Source organism: Ahaetulla prasina, chromosome 6 (assembly GCF_028640845.1).
Source record: "Ahaetulla prasina isolate Xishuangbanna chromosome 6, ASM2864084v1, whole genome shotgun sequence".
Classification (NCBI taxonomy): Eukaryota; Metazoa; Chordata; class Lepidosauria; order Squamata; family Colubridae; genus Ahaetulla; species Ahaetulla prasina.
In genome coordinates, this window is record NC_080544.1 from 58,012,304 (window position 1) to 58,026,679 (window position 14,376).

General features: G+C 35.4%; 1 protein-coding gene across 3 annotated transcripts in view; it reads right to left on the bottom strand.

Annotated features, from left to right (window-relative positions):
- SLK (STE20 like kinase) overlaps nt 1-14,376 on the bottom strand; it is a 41,691-nt gene that overhangs the window by 18,955 nt on the left and 8,360 nt on the right. For all 3 annotated transcript variants that reach the window (XM_058187641.1, XM_058187639.1, XM_058187642.1), the window contains exons 3-9: nt 9,863-10,027; nt 7,887-7,935; nt 7,142-7,291; nt 4,217-4,289; nt 3,816-4,010; nt 3,476-3,557; nt 473-601 (exon numbers count right to left, since the gene is read on the bottom strand). In XM_058187641.1, coding sequence (XP_058043624.1) covers nt 473-601; nt 3,476-3,557; nt 3,816-4,010; nt 4,217-4,289; nt 7,142-7,291; nt 7,887-7,935; nt 9,863-10,027 — 843 coding nt within the window. The remainder of the gene's footprint in view (nt 1-472; nt 602-3,475; nt 3,558-3,815; nt 4,011-4,216; nt 4,290-7,141; nt 7,292-7,886; nt 7,936-9,862; nt 10,028-14,376) is intronic.

Below are 14,376 nucleotides of genomic sequence, written 5' to 3' on the forward strand. Positions count from 1 at the left end.
CTGGTCTTGTTTGAAGAACAGAATAAAGTTCCAAAATACGGGTTGCAATGTTCTTATATATATAGAGAGATTAAATAATAATATAGATTATATTATATATACGTGTGTGTGTGTGTGTGTGTGTGTGTGTGTGTGTGTGTGATATTTATGTTATGTAATTAATATAATTTATTTTAGTATGCAAGCTTACTTGTTAATAGCAATTCATGTTTAACAAATGATAGCATATTATAAATTGGTCTAGGTCCAGTTTGTGATTTAAACTACTTGTTACTTAGCATTTATACTAGAAAGCTGGACAATATTTTAAGTTAGATTACAGTAATTGGAAGACCAAATCAGTTTATATGACCTATTTCTCTTAATTTCACAGCGTAATAAAAATTTTGCATTAACAAAAAATTAACATAATTTATACACTAGGCTTCTAGTGCAAAGTTGCTTTTTAATGTACACATTTTAAATTTCTTACTAGAGAATTTTCGGATTCCTCCTCTTCATCTTCATCTTTTCCATCTTCTACTTCTTCAGTGACTTCAGCCTTTGCTTCTGCAATCAGCTCTCTGATTGGTTTATTGGAAGTTACAGTAACAAATGGGTGCTAGAAAAAAGGCATATAGAATTTAATCAGAATTAAAAGGCTTTAACTTAAAATTAAAAATTTGGTGCAAGAAAACTAAAAACACAGGTTTTTTTTTAAAAGGCTTACAAACACTTCTTGTATAAAATTCTAAACAATATTTTTTTCTTTAAAAAAACCTTTGCATTCTTCAGTAGCTTCTTATATTTGGAAGTCTACATGTGTTTTATTTCCACTTAAGAAACCTAAATTGCAAGCACAAAGCAGAAATTATTATTCTGGACTTCCGGTTTGACATTGCGGCGAGATCAGATGCTAGGAGAGGGGCTCCACAAACTTGCGCCGAATCCTCCTCATTGGAAGGACACCCAAGGGGCTAAAGTCACCCTATAGGGTGATGAACAAAGGAGGGGCACCCTGTAGGTCGTGGAGAGTGGTAGCTCTCCAGCTGGACCCAGGGATTCCCTCCCATCCAATGACGAAAAGGAGAGGCAGCCATAGAAACAAAGAATGTGCTGGAACGGTGTGGATGAACAGTGATTGGAACTTTTTACCTAGAACCTAACCCCAAAGAAAATAAACCCTTTGAAATGCTTGTCAAAGCGGTGAATAATTACAAGAGAAAAATTATTGACCCAGAAGAAAAGGGAGAACACAAAATCTTTAAAATATAGAAAGACTGGATTTTTAAACTTTATTGGCAATATTTTGGTAAGGCATTTTAAAATGCTGGAATTATTTGTCTGAATAGTGACTATTTGCAAAAATCTGAAATAAATATTTGCCAGATCTTGTGCAATGTTGAAATTTAAGCTGAGGCGCCATCTACTGGTGAATGGAATATATACTAAACTCCTACAAACTTAGGAAGCACTGATAAAACAAAGGGGAAAAAAGTGGAAATAAATAACATCTGGAGGACTGCTGTGTTATCTACTGTTCTATATCTGTCTACTTCATGGTTATTGGAGGTTTAATTGTGAGATTATGGAAGATATTTTAAAAAAGCTACTTTTAAATCTCAAGATCTATGACTGAATTTACAGAGTGGACTCAAGGAGACATTTGGAAATCTTCCTGGATTACCTAAATGGAACTAATTTACTAACGTTGGGACACAAAGAACTATAACTAGTGCGTTCCCCTGAGGAGTAATGCTATGATTGAGCAAATGGTTTCTAAACTGGATTTCTGAGGTCATGGAGAATTGAAACTTTGAGGCAGTGACAGACTACAGACAAGCAATATTTGGACCTGTCAAAATAAGATAAGATGTTGCATCAGGGGGAGATGAGTGGATTTCAAAAAGAAATGGTGTTGATGCTTCAAAGTACTTATGATATGTTGATAAAGAACCATAGGGAGATAAAAGACTTAATGCATGACATTGTGGGGAAAATACAGGAAATAGAGGAGATAATAGAAAGACCAGAGGAAAAGACAGAACAGATAAATCAACAAATAAAACAAAAAGAGAAGAAGGAGAAGACAATAAAGACTTATGAATCAAATAAGGGACAATATATATTAAGAGACCAAAAAATGGGACTAGAAAAAAAGGAAGATAATTTTGAAGAGAAGATAGGGGCTTGTTCAGATCCTCCGGAGGTACAGCAGCAAAAGGTAGTAAGAGATGGAAGAAATATTTGGGTTAAATAGGAAAGATGTAGAGAGAGACAAAGACCCAAGGGAAGAGTCTGGGAGGCAAGTCAAAAAATGAATAAGAATTGAAATACTAAAGTGGGCAAGAGATGATGGTTAGAAAGGGAATGCTGTTTAATATGAGATTGGCTTTATTGAGAACTAGAATAGAGGTAGAAACAAGATCAAAGGGGAATATCATTATACATATTTTTATATAATATACTAAAAGTTATAGTTAGATGTAAAGATTAGATGTTGAAAGATGGTATCACTATATATGATTAAATAATATTGTGGTTGTTATTCGAATGGCGCACAAAAACATTGAACAACTAAACAATGAAGGAACACTAATACAAATATGTATAATATCACAATTACATAAGTACAATTAATGTAACAAATATTATTACTATTACTATTATTATCTGTATTTAATTAATGATACCTAGATGCCTCACTGTTCATATAATGATACTGATGTATATTCAAAAATATTTAAAAAAAGAAATTATTTTTCTGGAAGATTATCATCTATGCATGGTTTCATTTATGGATATATTTTATCTTAAAACCAAGAATTTGGTCAGTCCTAGGCTAATACAATTTCACAATTATGAATGAGATCTATAAGCACTCTAGTTTCTTCAACAACATCCAACCCTACTTGATTAGCATTAGAAATCCTGTATTTGGTTATATTTTCTCAAACCATTTTGCCTAAATTCAAGGATTTCAAAGCTGTTAAGCCTAGAAATTCCTGCAAGCCTAATTTACAAATTATCTTTGTAAATATGAAACCTAACCCTTTTAGAGCATGGTAATGAAATCAAAAATAAAAATAGAGCCAAAATTAAACTATCCCTCCTAGATTAACCTGTGTTAATTTCAGCTCAGCTTGGAAATGAATACAATTCTATCCTTTTTCCATACCACTACGTGAGAAAGGTTCGCGTGGTCCTATCTTGTTTTTCTTCAAATGGACATTTAATTAAATTTTAAAGCGAAGTGCTATTTGTACATTTGACTATAACTATTATTGCATTTCTTAATTGTTTTGTTAGCATTTAGCTGCAGGAAATAGAGTATATATTACCAGTGCTTCAGATTTGTATTTCCCTGGTGGATGCTATTACAATATTAAACATTTTACGTCTCATTTTAGCATATTTATATCTTAAACTTCTCCTTCTGAATTCTCTATGATTTGAAAACAGAAGTCCAAACAGTAAAATATTTCATTCTTCATACCTGTAGAAGTTCAGCAATGTTCCATCTGGCATCTACATTCTTTTCCAAACATTTCTTTAAGAAATCCTTAAAATCAGCAGACCTACATAAAAGCAATTAAATTATTAAGTTATAAAGATAAAATGTGTAGTTATAAGTTAATAATAAATAATGGTGGAAATAAAATGTAAATAATTAATAATATTTCCATTCATATATAACAGGCGGTTTTCTTTTATTAAAGTACTTTAGAATATAGGGTTAAGATGCCTTTGTGAAACATTATTGTCAACTTCGGAGCAAGTATTTCTTTTTGTCAGTTTATTCTAATGCTGATAATAAATAAATAGAGAAAAATAACCATTTTGATGGTTGTGCCAACGAAGGTGGTTCCGACTTTGCTATTTTCAGCAGAACACGCATTGGATTTAATTCATGATGAGGTGGTTCTATTTCAGCCATTTCTATTAAAGTGACACCTAAAGACCAAACATCAGCTTTATAATCATAAGGTCTGTCTTTAGATGTCTCACACATGACCACTTCAGGAGCCATCCTAGGGTAAGAAAAAAAATCCACATTGTTAGTAATAAATAAGGCCTGAGCTAAGACCTAATTCAAGAACTAAGGAATGTAACATCACTATTGTTTATGTTATCATTACTTGAAGAATGTCATTTTTCTTATTTTATATAGCTCTAAAGGTATACAATTTATATGTATAAAGCTTATACTCAAAAGTATAAGTGTAAAATGGCTTACCAATATGGAGTGCCAATGAAAGAATCTCGTCTCTGGATTGTACGTGTATTTTTAGCTGATACTCCAAAATCCGCTTCAACAAATAAAAAATATTGATTTAGAATCACACATAGCAATTTGCATGTATGTTCCAAAGCTATCTGCTTTGTTTCCTACATTCCCAAATGAGAAAACATTGTTTCATTCTTAGCTATCTCCCGATTCCATTTTAATGTTTCCATTTTGCTCCAAGTTATATATTTGGAACAATTACTTCATGCATTTAACATTTTAAAAAACATGTCAATATCTCGTAAGTGAAAGTTATTTTCAATACATAAATTTTTACTAATTGATATAAATTTTAAAAAAATAAAGAGACAAGTGACATATATATCTTTTACATTGATTTAATGTGAGATTCAGTGTAACTTGTCATAAGGCTTATAGTAAGTAGATCAACTTTTATTGCTATCTTTGACAAACACACAATATATATATAAAATGTAAATTAGAATGCTAATTAAAAGAGATTAAATAAGTAAAGGGAAGAAGGGCAGGAAAGGAGAGGGAAAAGAATGCTAAAAGATATCAAATAAACAAATTAGACAATATTTTTGCCACAATCTCTCAGACTAAGGCTGGCTCTAAAGAGCAATGCTATCAAAGAATAAAAGCAAATCATCAAGCCTATATCTATAACTGCAAGGCATTACAATAAAAAGCAAGTATGAGTATGATATGTTTGACCATGGTTTTTTTTGATAGAATTTCATATGCATGTATGGCTGGAAAAAAATTTTCATTAAGATGTCAATTTCAGGATTTAAATGGTACCTGAGGAACAATCAAGAGAGTATTACAACCACATGGCATCATCATAGCACACAAACCAACCAAAGCTCTTTAAAACATCTCAAATAAACGAAAAGACCCAGCAGCCCAAGAATTAAAAATAGAAGTCATCTACAACAGGGGTCACCAACCTTTTGAACCTCAGGGGCCACTAATTCATAATTTTAAATCCCTCGGACCACTAATATGAATCCAGTGCACTGCTTACTGAAGCACCTAGACTCCCAATGACTGGATGGGGTCCTTCAGGCACTTAGCTTAGCTGTTTCTGCAACCTTAAACACTCAAAGAGCCATCTGGACCCATTTCCCACAGAAAATAAAACACTGGGAACCACAAAACCTGAGTGGGCATGGCCAACTCGACATCACTCCCTCCCACCCAGTCATATGACACCCCCCCAGCAACACCTACCCAGGTTTTGTGGCTCCCATTGTTTTGTTTTCTATGGGAAACAGGTCTATCTCTCTCTTTCCCCCTTATCTCTCTCTCCGACTTTCTCTGTCTCTGTCTCTGTCTCTCTCATCTCTCTCTCTCTTTCTCATTCTGATTCTCTGGCACTCTCTGGGTCTCGCAGGCACTTCTTCCAGCCTTTGTTGGTGTTGGATGCACCTCGGTCACTCGGGGAGACACACAACCTGCTTTTCACCCCGAGACAATGGCTTGGCCTGGCTGCGGCTGATGCTTCATATCGTAATGAGCTCCAGGAGGAGGGGATGCCATCTCCCCTATTGTAAAGCGCGCAAAATTTAACTGTGCTGTGCAAGGCGGAAAGCGAGTCACGTGTCTTCCCGAGCAACCGAGGTACACACAGCACCAACAAGGGCTGGAAGAAACCCCCGTGAGACCCAGCAAGAGATGAAGCAAGTACAAGGGTGGTTCACTCCCACTCTGGAATATGGAGTGAGTCTCCATCCCCCGCCCTTACCTTCTCAGGTGAGGCAAGGAGTGACTGGGAGGGAAGGATGAGGGGCGGGGCCAGCCACTGGTGGGTTCAGCCAACAGGGAGCACAGCAGGGGGATGAAAGAACCGCAGATTGCTTTGACCCAGCTGCACCACTGCCCATTTCTTTGGCCCAACTGCACCGCTGCCCCTCCTTGCTGCAACAGCACCATTACTTTGTTCTGGCTAATGAGGGCTGCACTACTCCTTGCACGTTGCGCCACCTGCAAAGTTGTACGTTGCACGTACCACTCTCTATGGCGGAGATTTTCAGCCCTACCACAAGCTGCCTGGCTGGTCCCATATTCCAGAGCTCTACTCACAGGATTGGTCCTTTGGTCATCCCAGAGGAGCTCCTCCACCCAGGTGCACTATGGACCACCAAAATTTTCTCACTGATCACCAGTGGTCCATGGACCACCAGTTGGTGACCATTGAACTACAACATACAGGGTAAGGATTGTTACAAACACTATGTAAAACAAACATGCCGAAAATTAGCAGAGTATATGCATGATAACCAACTAGCTGTCAAAAGACATGAGAAAATGCCTTAATTTCACAATTTATGGATAGACTCAACCATAGTTTAAACTAGGAAACTGAGCATCCTACACCAAGCTAAATAAAAAAAGAACACTAGGGAATTCCTGGAATCTTGCAACTCAGACAAATCAGCCATCAATAGGCACATAGAGATAAACAACATTATAAGCAGGATTGACACCAGACAATCAAGAAGTAAACAATACCCTAATCAAGGAACTACAAATGAGAAAACAACACCTCTAACAACACTGACAGGGCAAGCTATTGCATACAAACAGAAAGCAAACCCCATTTCATTTTAGCATTGAAGATATTATCTAGTTGGGTAACAAAATGTCTGCAAACAATGGTCAGAAAGCACCAAGGACCCCACATATAGTCAAGCCATATAGTCTCTTCTATTGGCATAATCTGTATTAAGGTACTTCATGCAATGGAAAAAAAAATTCTTTGAAATTGAAATCAGCTAAAGCAGATCTACTAATTAAGGTCCTATGACCTAGAAATAGCTGTCTATATTAATTGAGAAACTATTACTGATACTACACTAGTATTAAAATAATGTAACTCTTTCCTATTTTAAGAAATAGAATACTCACCTAGTTTAATATCTCCATCCAAAGTGAAAAGAATATTGCCAGCTTTCAGATCTCGGTGAATGATCTTGTTTTCATGCAGATAATGCAGCGCCTCAAGAGTTTGCCTGCAAACTACTCTGATCTGTGGCTCTGTCAGCGGTCTTTCCAGTTCTACAAGAAAAGCATACTCTTGCATTTAAATATCTTCTTTTGCCAAAAATCTTGATAATTAAAGTAAAATATGTAGGGATTGGGGGAGGAGTGCTGCCAGGTCAAAAGATAAAAAATAAATTATAGAGATTTCAACATTAAAATGACACAGTACCAAGCTTTACCAGGTAGACCAAGCAGGAAAAATGACCAAATAAGCAATAATTTATAATTTTATTGTAAAGCTACTTTAACAAAATGTTGCAAATCTGCAAATGATGTTCTTCCACCATCTCCTTTACAGCCTGAGAAACTAGGGAGGGCCCCTTCTGAACCTCTTGCTCTGTTCACTAACCAGTGCAGACTCTATTGTGTCTTATCTGTTTCTTAGGCAGTATCTCTTCAACAACGCAAGATCTTTCCCACTACCATCACACAGTTTTTAAACTTAAAATTATTACTTTAAATAATAGTCTAACATTGTGCACTCATGTATATTCTATTTCTGTAAATTATACCAAAAAAGTGTTAGGCATTAATGTATTCATAGTCTAAAAATAACAGAAACTACCAATGAAATTATCTATTTTTCCAATATTTTGAATGTTTTACTTACCCAACATTACTGCATCAACTGCACCACCAGCACAGAATTCAATGAGAATCTGCATATTTAAAGGAAGTAATATAGATGTTTACTTTTCAAATTGGCTTAGAACAGGAATTAAGGAAGAACAGGAATTAAGCTTAGCCACTATACTAAACTTCTGGTTAGAAGTGTGCAAAACAGTTTGAATGTGAAACATTTTAACTCAAAATGCCCACTTTTAGTTGGAAAGAGTTGCTTCAAGCTTGATGAGGTTGTTCCGCTACCTAGAAAATGTTCTGACTTTATTGGAATTATTTACCTGTCTAAAATTGTTCTTTTCTTAATTCAAAACAGGTTGCCCTAAGTCTGGAACACCTCCAATATGAAAGGATCAATACCAGAATACTTTCCATGAGAACAGGATATCTATCGACAAACCCTGAAATTGCTTTCAGAGATTCTGAATCAAAATGTTTTGTACATCTCTACTTCTGGAGTGTCATTAGTTTCTTTTACTATTTTTTCAATGATTAGACAGACTTAATGAGACAACATGATAGGTGTCTGTTAGCTGTAATGTTGGTTTAATTATGGAAATAAGTTATCTGTTGTTTAGCAAACAGTGAATTCAAAAATTTTCACTGGGCAAGTGCTGCTGTAATTTCTCCAGAGAGAACATAAATTTAAATCAAATGACTATTGTGGATATGTTATTCCATTAAAAGAAAAATCAACAAATAAAAACATTTTATCTGCTACAATAATAGAATATTAAGTATGGTAATATCAATAATAATCAATGGTAACTGCTATTCCATTAAACTTTGGGGAAATTAATAAATTTGGTTAATTTCTTTAAAAGCCCAAATCTGCTGTAATTCAAAAATCAAAATGGATCATAATCTTTATATGTCTTAGAAAATATTAAACATAATGGATGTATATGGATGATATGTAGTATGAATCTTGAATATGATGTACTAGTTGACAACATGTTTTTAGGCCTATATTCTTTAACAGCTGCTTATTTCTCCAAATTTGTTCTTTTGAGAATTAAATAGAAAAGAGTCATGTAGCCTGGCCTCTGTATTTCTTTTATTAGCCGAAATTAAGCCAGGACATGATTAATGAATAGAATAGAGTATGGTTTTTTTGAACTATTGAGATCTCCCAATCTGACGTGCTTAGTAATCAACTATTGGTTATGCTTTGTTTTCTTCTTTCTCCTTAGTTTAGTGTCTTTCAGACTAGTTAAGCAATTCCTGTTCTTTGGAAACATGAATGGCATTTGCCTTCTATAAAAAAATGGCATTAAGCTTTCTTCCTCTCTCCCCTTCCTCTAAGTGGAAGAGGAGAGAGAAATTATGATCCAATTTTTCTCACAGGTGAAAAAGGAGAATAAGATCACCAATGCACATACAGTGCTATGCCGTAACATTGTTAATTGTTCTCTACCACAAAAAGTATGATTGTGCTCATTAAGACTTAATGTTATATATAATCAGGTCATTATAATTTATTCACAAATCGTCACTAAGAAAATCCTAAATTATAGTTCTGTGAAAACTCAATCATTCACATGGTAATGTGTTATTATATAATGTGGTATTATACAAGCATATTAAAAATGGTGTTTGACATTGTGTTCCTCTTCTTTCATATTTCTCACACATCCCACTGCAACATGAGGCCTAAATTCACAACAAAATAAGAAAGAATGATTGAATTTGGTCTTTTTACTAACCTAAATCTGATATTGAAGACAGTATTTTTCTTTGTACTTATGCACAGATAACAATTTCTACAAAATGATTCTTCATCAACAGCTAGCAGAGTTTACATTATTTTGAAATGTTTCAAATATTCCTCATTTCCAATAGATGAAGTGAATTGCACATCAGTCTCTAAAAATGTATTTTTTAAAAATGCAGATTGCATGGAGGCAATGTTAAGATTTAATACACAGTACCTTTTCTCCACTAAAACATATAGCAAACACTTACCCAAAGATTATTTTCATAATAAAAAGCATCTAGCAATTTGACAATATTAGGATGATCACAGGATGCTAAGATATCAATTTCAACCATGTAGTCTTCAAGTTCTTCTTCGGATTTAGTATCAATGACCTTTGCAGCAGCAAGGACTTTTGTTTCTTTGTTCTGAGCCTGCAGAAAACATTAAAGCAGAACTGGTTGGTTGTTTTATTCATTTATACTGCAGACATTTTATTCAAGTGTTCCTCTATGTTCTGGATGTTTTGTAAATACATACTGGAATATACTGGATCATCTAGAACGTATTATTAGCACTTTCTTCTTTGATTTATTCAATGCAACCTTTCCTTCTTCTGCAAAGCCGTCACGTTGACACCATCTTACTGAAAACAGTCTTAGCTAAGGCAGAAAGCAGACCACATCTGTGTAGATAGTATTATAATCTGCCTATTTTTTCCAAGTATCAGTACTCTTATTCCATTTCCAAATTAATTGGGAAACCAAAATATACAAAACACAAAGCACATAGAAACAAAATCTACACTAGGAATTCCCTGCATGTAAAAAGCATGTGATTTACCACTATGGTTTCTTTGTATTATATACAAAGTATATAACTTTACTGTATAATGTTATTGTATAATATTCTTGTAGTATTGTACCTTGACAACTGAAAGAACTCTGATAAATTTCATATAACTCGTAATATTCCAATGCTATATATGATATTATCTGCAGACACTCACTGCTGTCTGCATACGACAGATTCCTCAAAAAAATCGAATTACTGCAAAGCTAATATCAGAAATAGCAATCTATATAAATAATGGGGACCATGTGAACTTCTAGGATAATGAAATGAAAGTTATAAGCAGCAGATTAACTCCATGTCCGACAACTTGAATAAAAAGTTTTTAAACTAATTTGCAATATATATTTTTGTATAGAAAACTATCATCCAACAATATTCTTTCTCAAAACTATTAGTAATGACAATGGCATTCAACAGTATATTGTTATATATAATTCTGTATATTTATTAGTCTTTCCTCCCTTAAGGAAGGGCACATACTTGGTGGTATATAGGTGGTATATATATGCATTCCTATGTCAGGATAAAATTTATAAATCTAGTAAAGGAGACAGAATTCCCAAAATAGTATGTATGCATTAGCTGCATTTTTAATTATCTGAGATATTTTACAGTTTTATCATAACAAGCTTAAATAGCTATCCCTGAATTTGTAATAATCTTATGTCTTGTTATTGTTCTAAAATCTTTTGTCTACGAACTAAACACAGCAATCTTTAACTATATGGCAATCAGGCCAGAAATGCACTAACAAGGGAGATAAGAGCAGCAAAAAGAAGCTACTCTGAAAAGCTAAAGAATCAATTTTCAGCAAATGAACCAGCAAACATGTGGAAAACTCTTAAAAATATCACCGGCTATGGCAAACCTCCTTCCCAGGCTGAAGGTAATCAACAACTGGCAGATGACCTGAATGAGTTTTACTGCAGGTTTGAAAGGAAACTACAGCCACCTATCTCCATAACCCCCATCTCAGACACACCAACAACAGCCAAGCCTCCTACAACTGACCCCATTTCATTGGGTTCACAACCCCTAGTGATCACAGAAAAGGAAGTGCAGGACCTATTTCACAGACAAAAGCCAGGAAAAGCTCCAGGCCCAGACAAGATAACTCCTTCTTGCTTAAAAGTCTGTGCTGACCAATTGGCCCCCATCTTCACCCATATTTTCAATAAATCACTAGAGATGTGCTATGTTCCTTCTTGCTTCAAACGCTCTACCATCATCCCAGTGCCGAAGAAGCCCACCATCAAGGAACTGAATGACTACAGACCAGTTGCTCTAACATCTGTAGTCATGAAAACCTTTGAAAGGCTAGTGCTTTCCTACCTGAAAACCATCACGAATCCGCTCTTAGACCCCTTGCAATTTGCATACCGAGCAAATAGATCAACAGATGATGCTGTTAATATGGCCCTGCACTACATCCTACAACATCTTGAGTCTCCAAAGACCTATGCAAGGGTCCTTTTTGTAGACTTTAGTTCAGCATTCAATACCATCATTCCAGACATTCTTCTAACTAAGCTAAACCAGCTACAGGTACCGGAACAGACTTGTAAGTGGATCACAAGCTTCCTAACAAACAGGAAGCAGCAGGTGAAGCTAAGCAAGATCACATCAAATACCTGTACAATTAGCACAGGGGCCCCCAAGGCTGTGTGCTCTCCCCACTTCTCTTCTCTCTGTATACCAATGACTGCATCTCCAATGATCCATTTGTTAAGCTACTGAAGTTCGCAGATGACACAACAGTGATTGGTCTCATTCGAGACAATGACGAATCCGCATATAGACGAGAGGTCGAACGACTAGCCTTGTGGTGCAACCAAAACAATCTGGAACTGAACACACTCAAAACCGTAGAAATGGTGGTAGACTTTAGGAAAAACCCTTCCATACTTCCACCTCTCACAATACTTGACAACACAGTATCAACAGTAGAAACCTTCAAATTTCTGGGTTCTATCATATCGCAAGATCTCAAATGGACAGCTAACATCAAAAACATCATTAAAAAAGGACAACAAAGAATGTTCTTTCTGCGCCAACTCAGTAAGCTCAAACTGCCCAAGGAGCTGCTGATCCAATTCTACAGAGGAATTATTGAGTCTGTCATTTGCACCTCTATAACTGTCTGGTTCGGTTCTGCAACCCAACAAGAAAGGCTTGTTGGAAGGCAACAAGACTTCAGAGGATAATTAGAACTGCAGAAAAAATAATTGCTACCAACCTGCCTTCCATTGAGGACCTGTATACTGCACGAATCAAGAAGAGGGCCGTGAAAATATTTGCAGATCCCTCGCATCCTGGACATAAACTGTTTCAACTCCTACCCTCAAAACGACGCTATAGAGCACTGCACACCAGAACAACTAGACACAAGAACAGTTTTTTCCCGAAGGCCATCACTCTGCTAAACAAATAATTCCCTCAACACTGTCAGACTATTTACTGAATCTGCACTACTATTAATCGTTTCATAGTTCCCATCACCAATCTCTTTCCACTTATGACTGTATGACTGTAACTTGTTGCTGGCAATCCTTATGATTTATATTGATATATTGATCATCAATTGTGTTGTAAATGTTGTACCTTGATGAACGTATCTTTTTTTTTATGTACACTGAGAGCATATGCACCAAGACAAATTCCTTGTGTGTCCAATCACACTTGGCCAATAAAATTCTATTCTATTCTATTCTATTCTATTCTATTTTTAATATTATTTCTAAGAAAGACTTAAAACTTAATACTTGCTATTAAATATAAGAACCCAGAAAAAATATTTAAATTGGCAATTTGATTTTTCCACAATAGTTTCCCTGGTCTCAACTGTTACAATATGAGAGTAAAAATAACAATAGAATTAAAAAATGCAATGCAAATTGCAAAAGCAAAACTAAAGTTGGAGAGTAAAATTACAAAAGATGTAGGTGAATGTTACTGAATGGCTATATAAATAAGCTCCACTTTTAACAATCTCCTAAAGGCTACCAGCCTCATCTCAATGGACAGCCCATTCCATAGTGTTGGCACTGCGACAGAGAAGCAGTAATTTGTAGATTGTCTACCCTGATATTTCAGAAATCTGGAACAACATGAAGGGCCCCCTATATGATCTAATAGGCTGGGAGTAATTTACTTGAAGAGGGAGGCCAGCACTTTAAATTGTACTAGAAACTGAACTACAGCTTGTTCAAGCCTTGCCTTATAATTTTAACATGCTTCCAATATCAGGAACCAGCAAGATATTGACCTCCATATTCCAACTAACTGAAATTACCATGTAATCTTTAGAAGTAGCCCCATATAAAATAATTGTAGCAGCCAGAAGCAACAATGGAACCAAAATAGAAGCCCCATGTACAAACAAAACTTTACCTTGTTTAGGTTCAATCTGAGCCAATTGTCTCCCCTTCAGACACTCATAGTCACCATGCATTGGGATAGAACATCAAGAGCATGCTGGTGAGATAGCTGGGCATAATCAGCATGCTGATGTTATCATAATCCTGAATTGCTTGATGATCTTCCCCAGTAATTTAATAGATGTTAAAAAACAGGAGGGGAGGGGATAAGGTCTGAACCCTGTGGTACCCCTTAAATTAGGAACCATCAGGCTGACCTCTTGTCCGTCTCTACAACAGATTGAAACAGTTCACAGAGAAAGAAGCAGAAGCATTGCAAAAAGATAACCCCAGTTTTTTGCTAATCTAGAATCAACTTTAGCCTATAGGGATTTTCAAAATAATAGTTCATGGCACTAATCCACAATTTTGTTCCGAAAATACTATATATACTTAATACAACTTACTAGGGCAATAGAAGAGACACAGTAGATTAAAACCCATTATCCTTTAATTCATTCATCAATTATTTGAGAGCTAGGATCTATGTAATTAAGAATTATCAGTCTGCA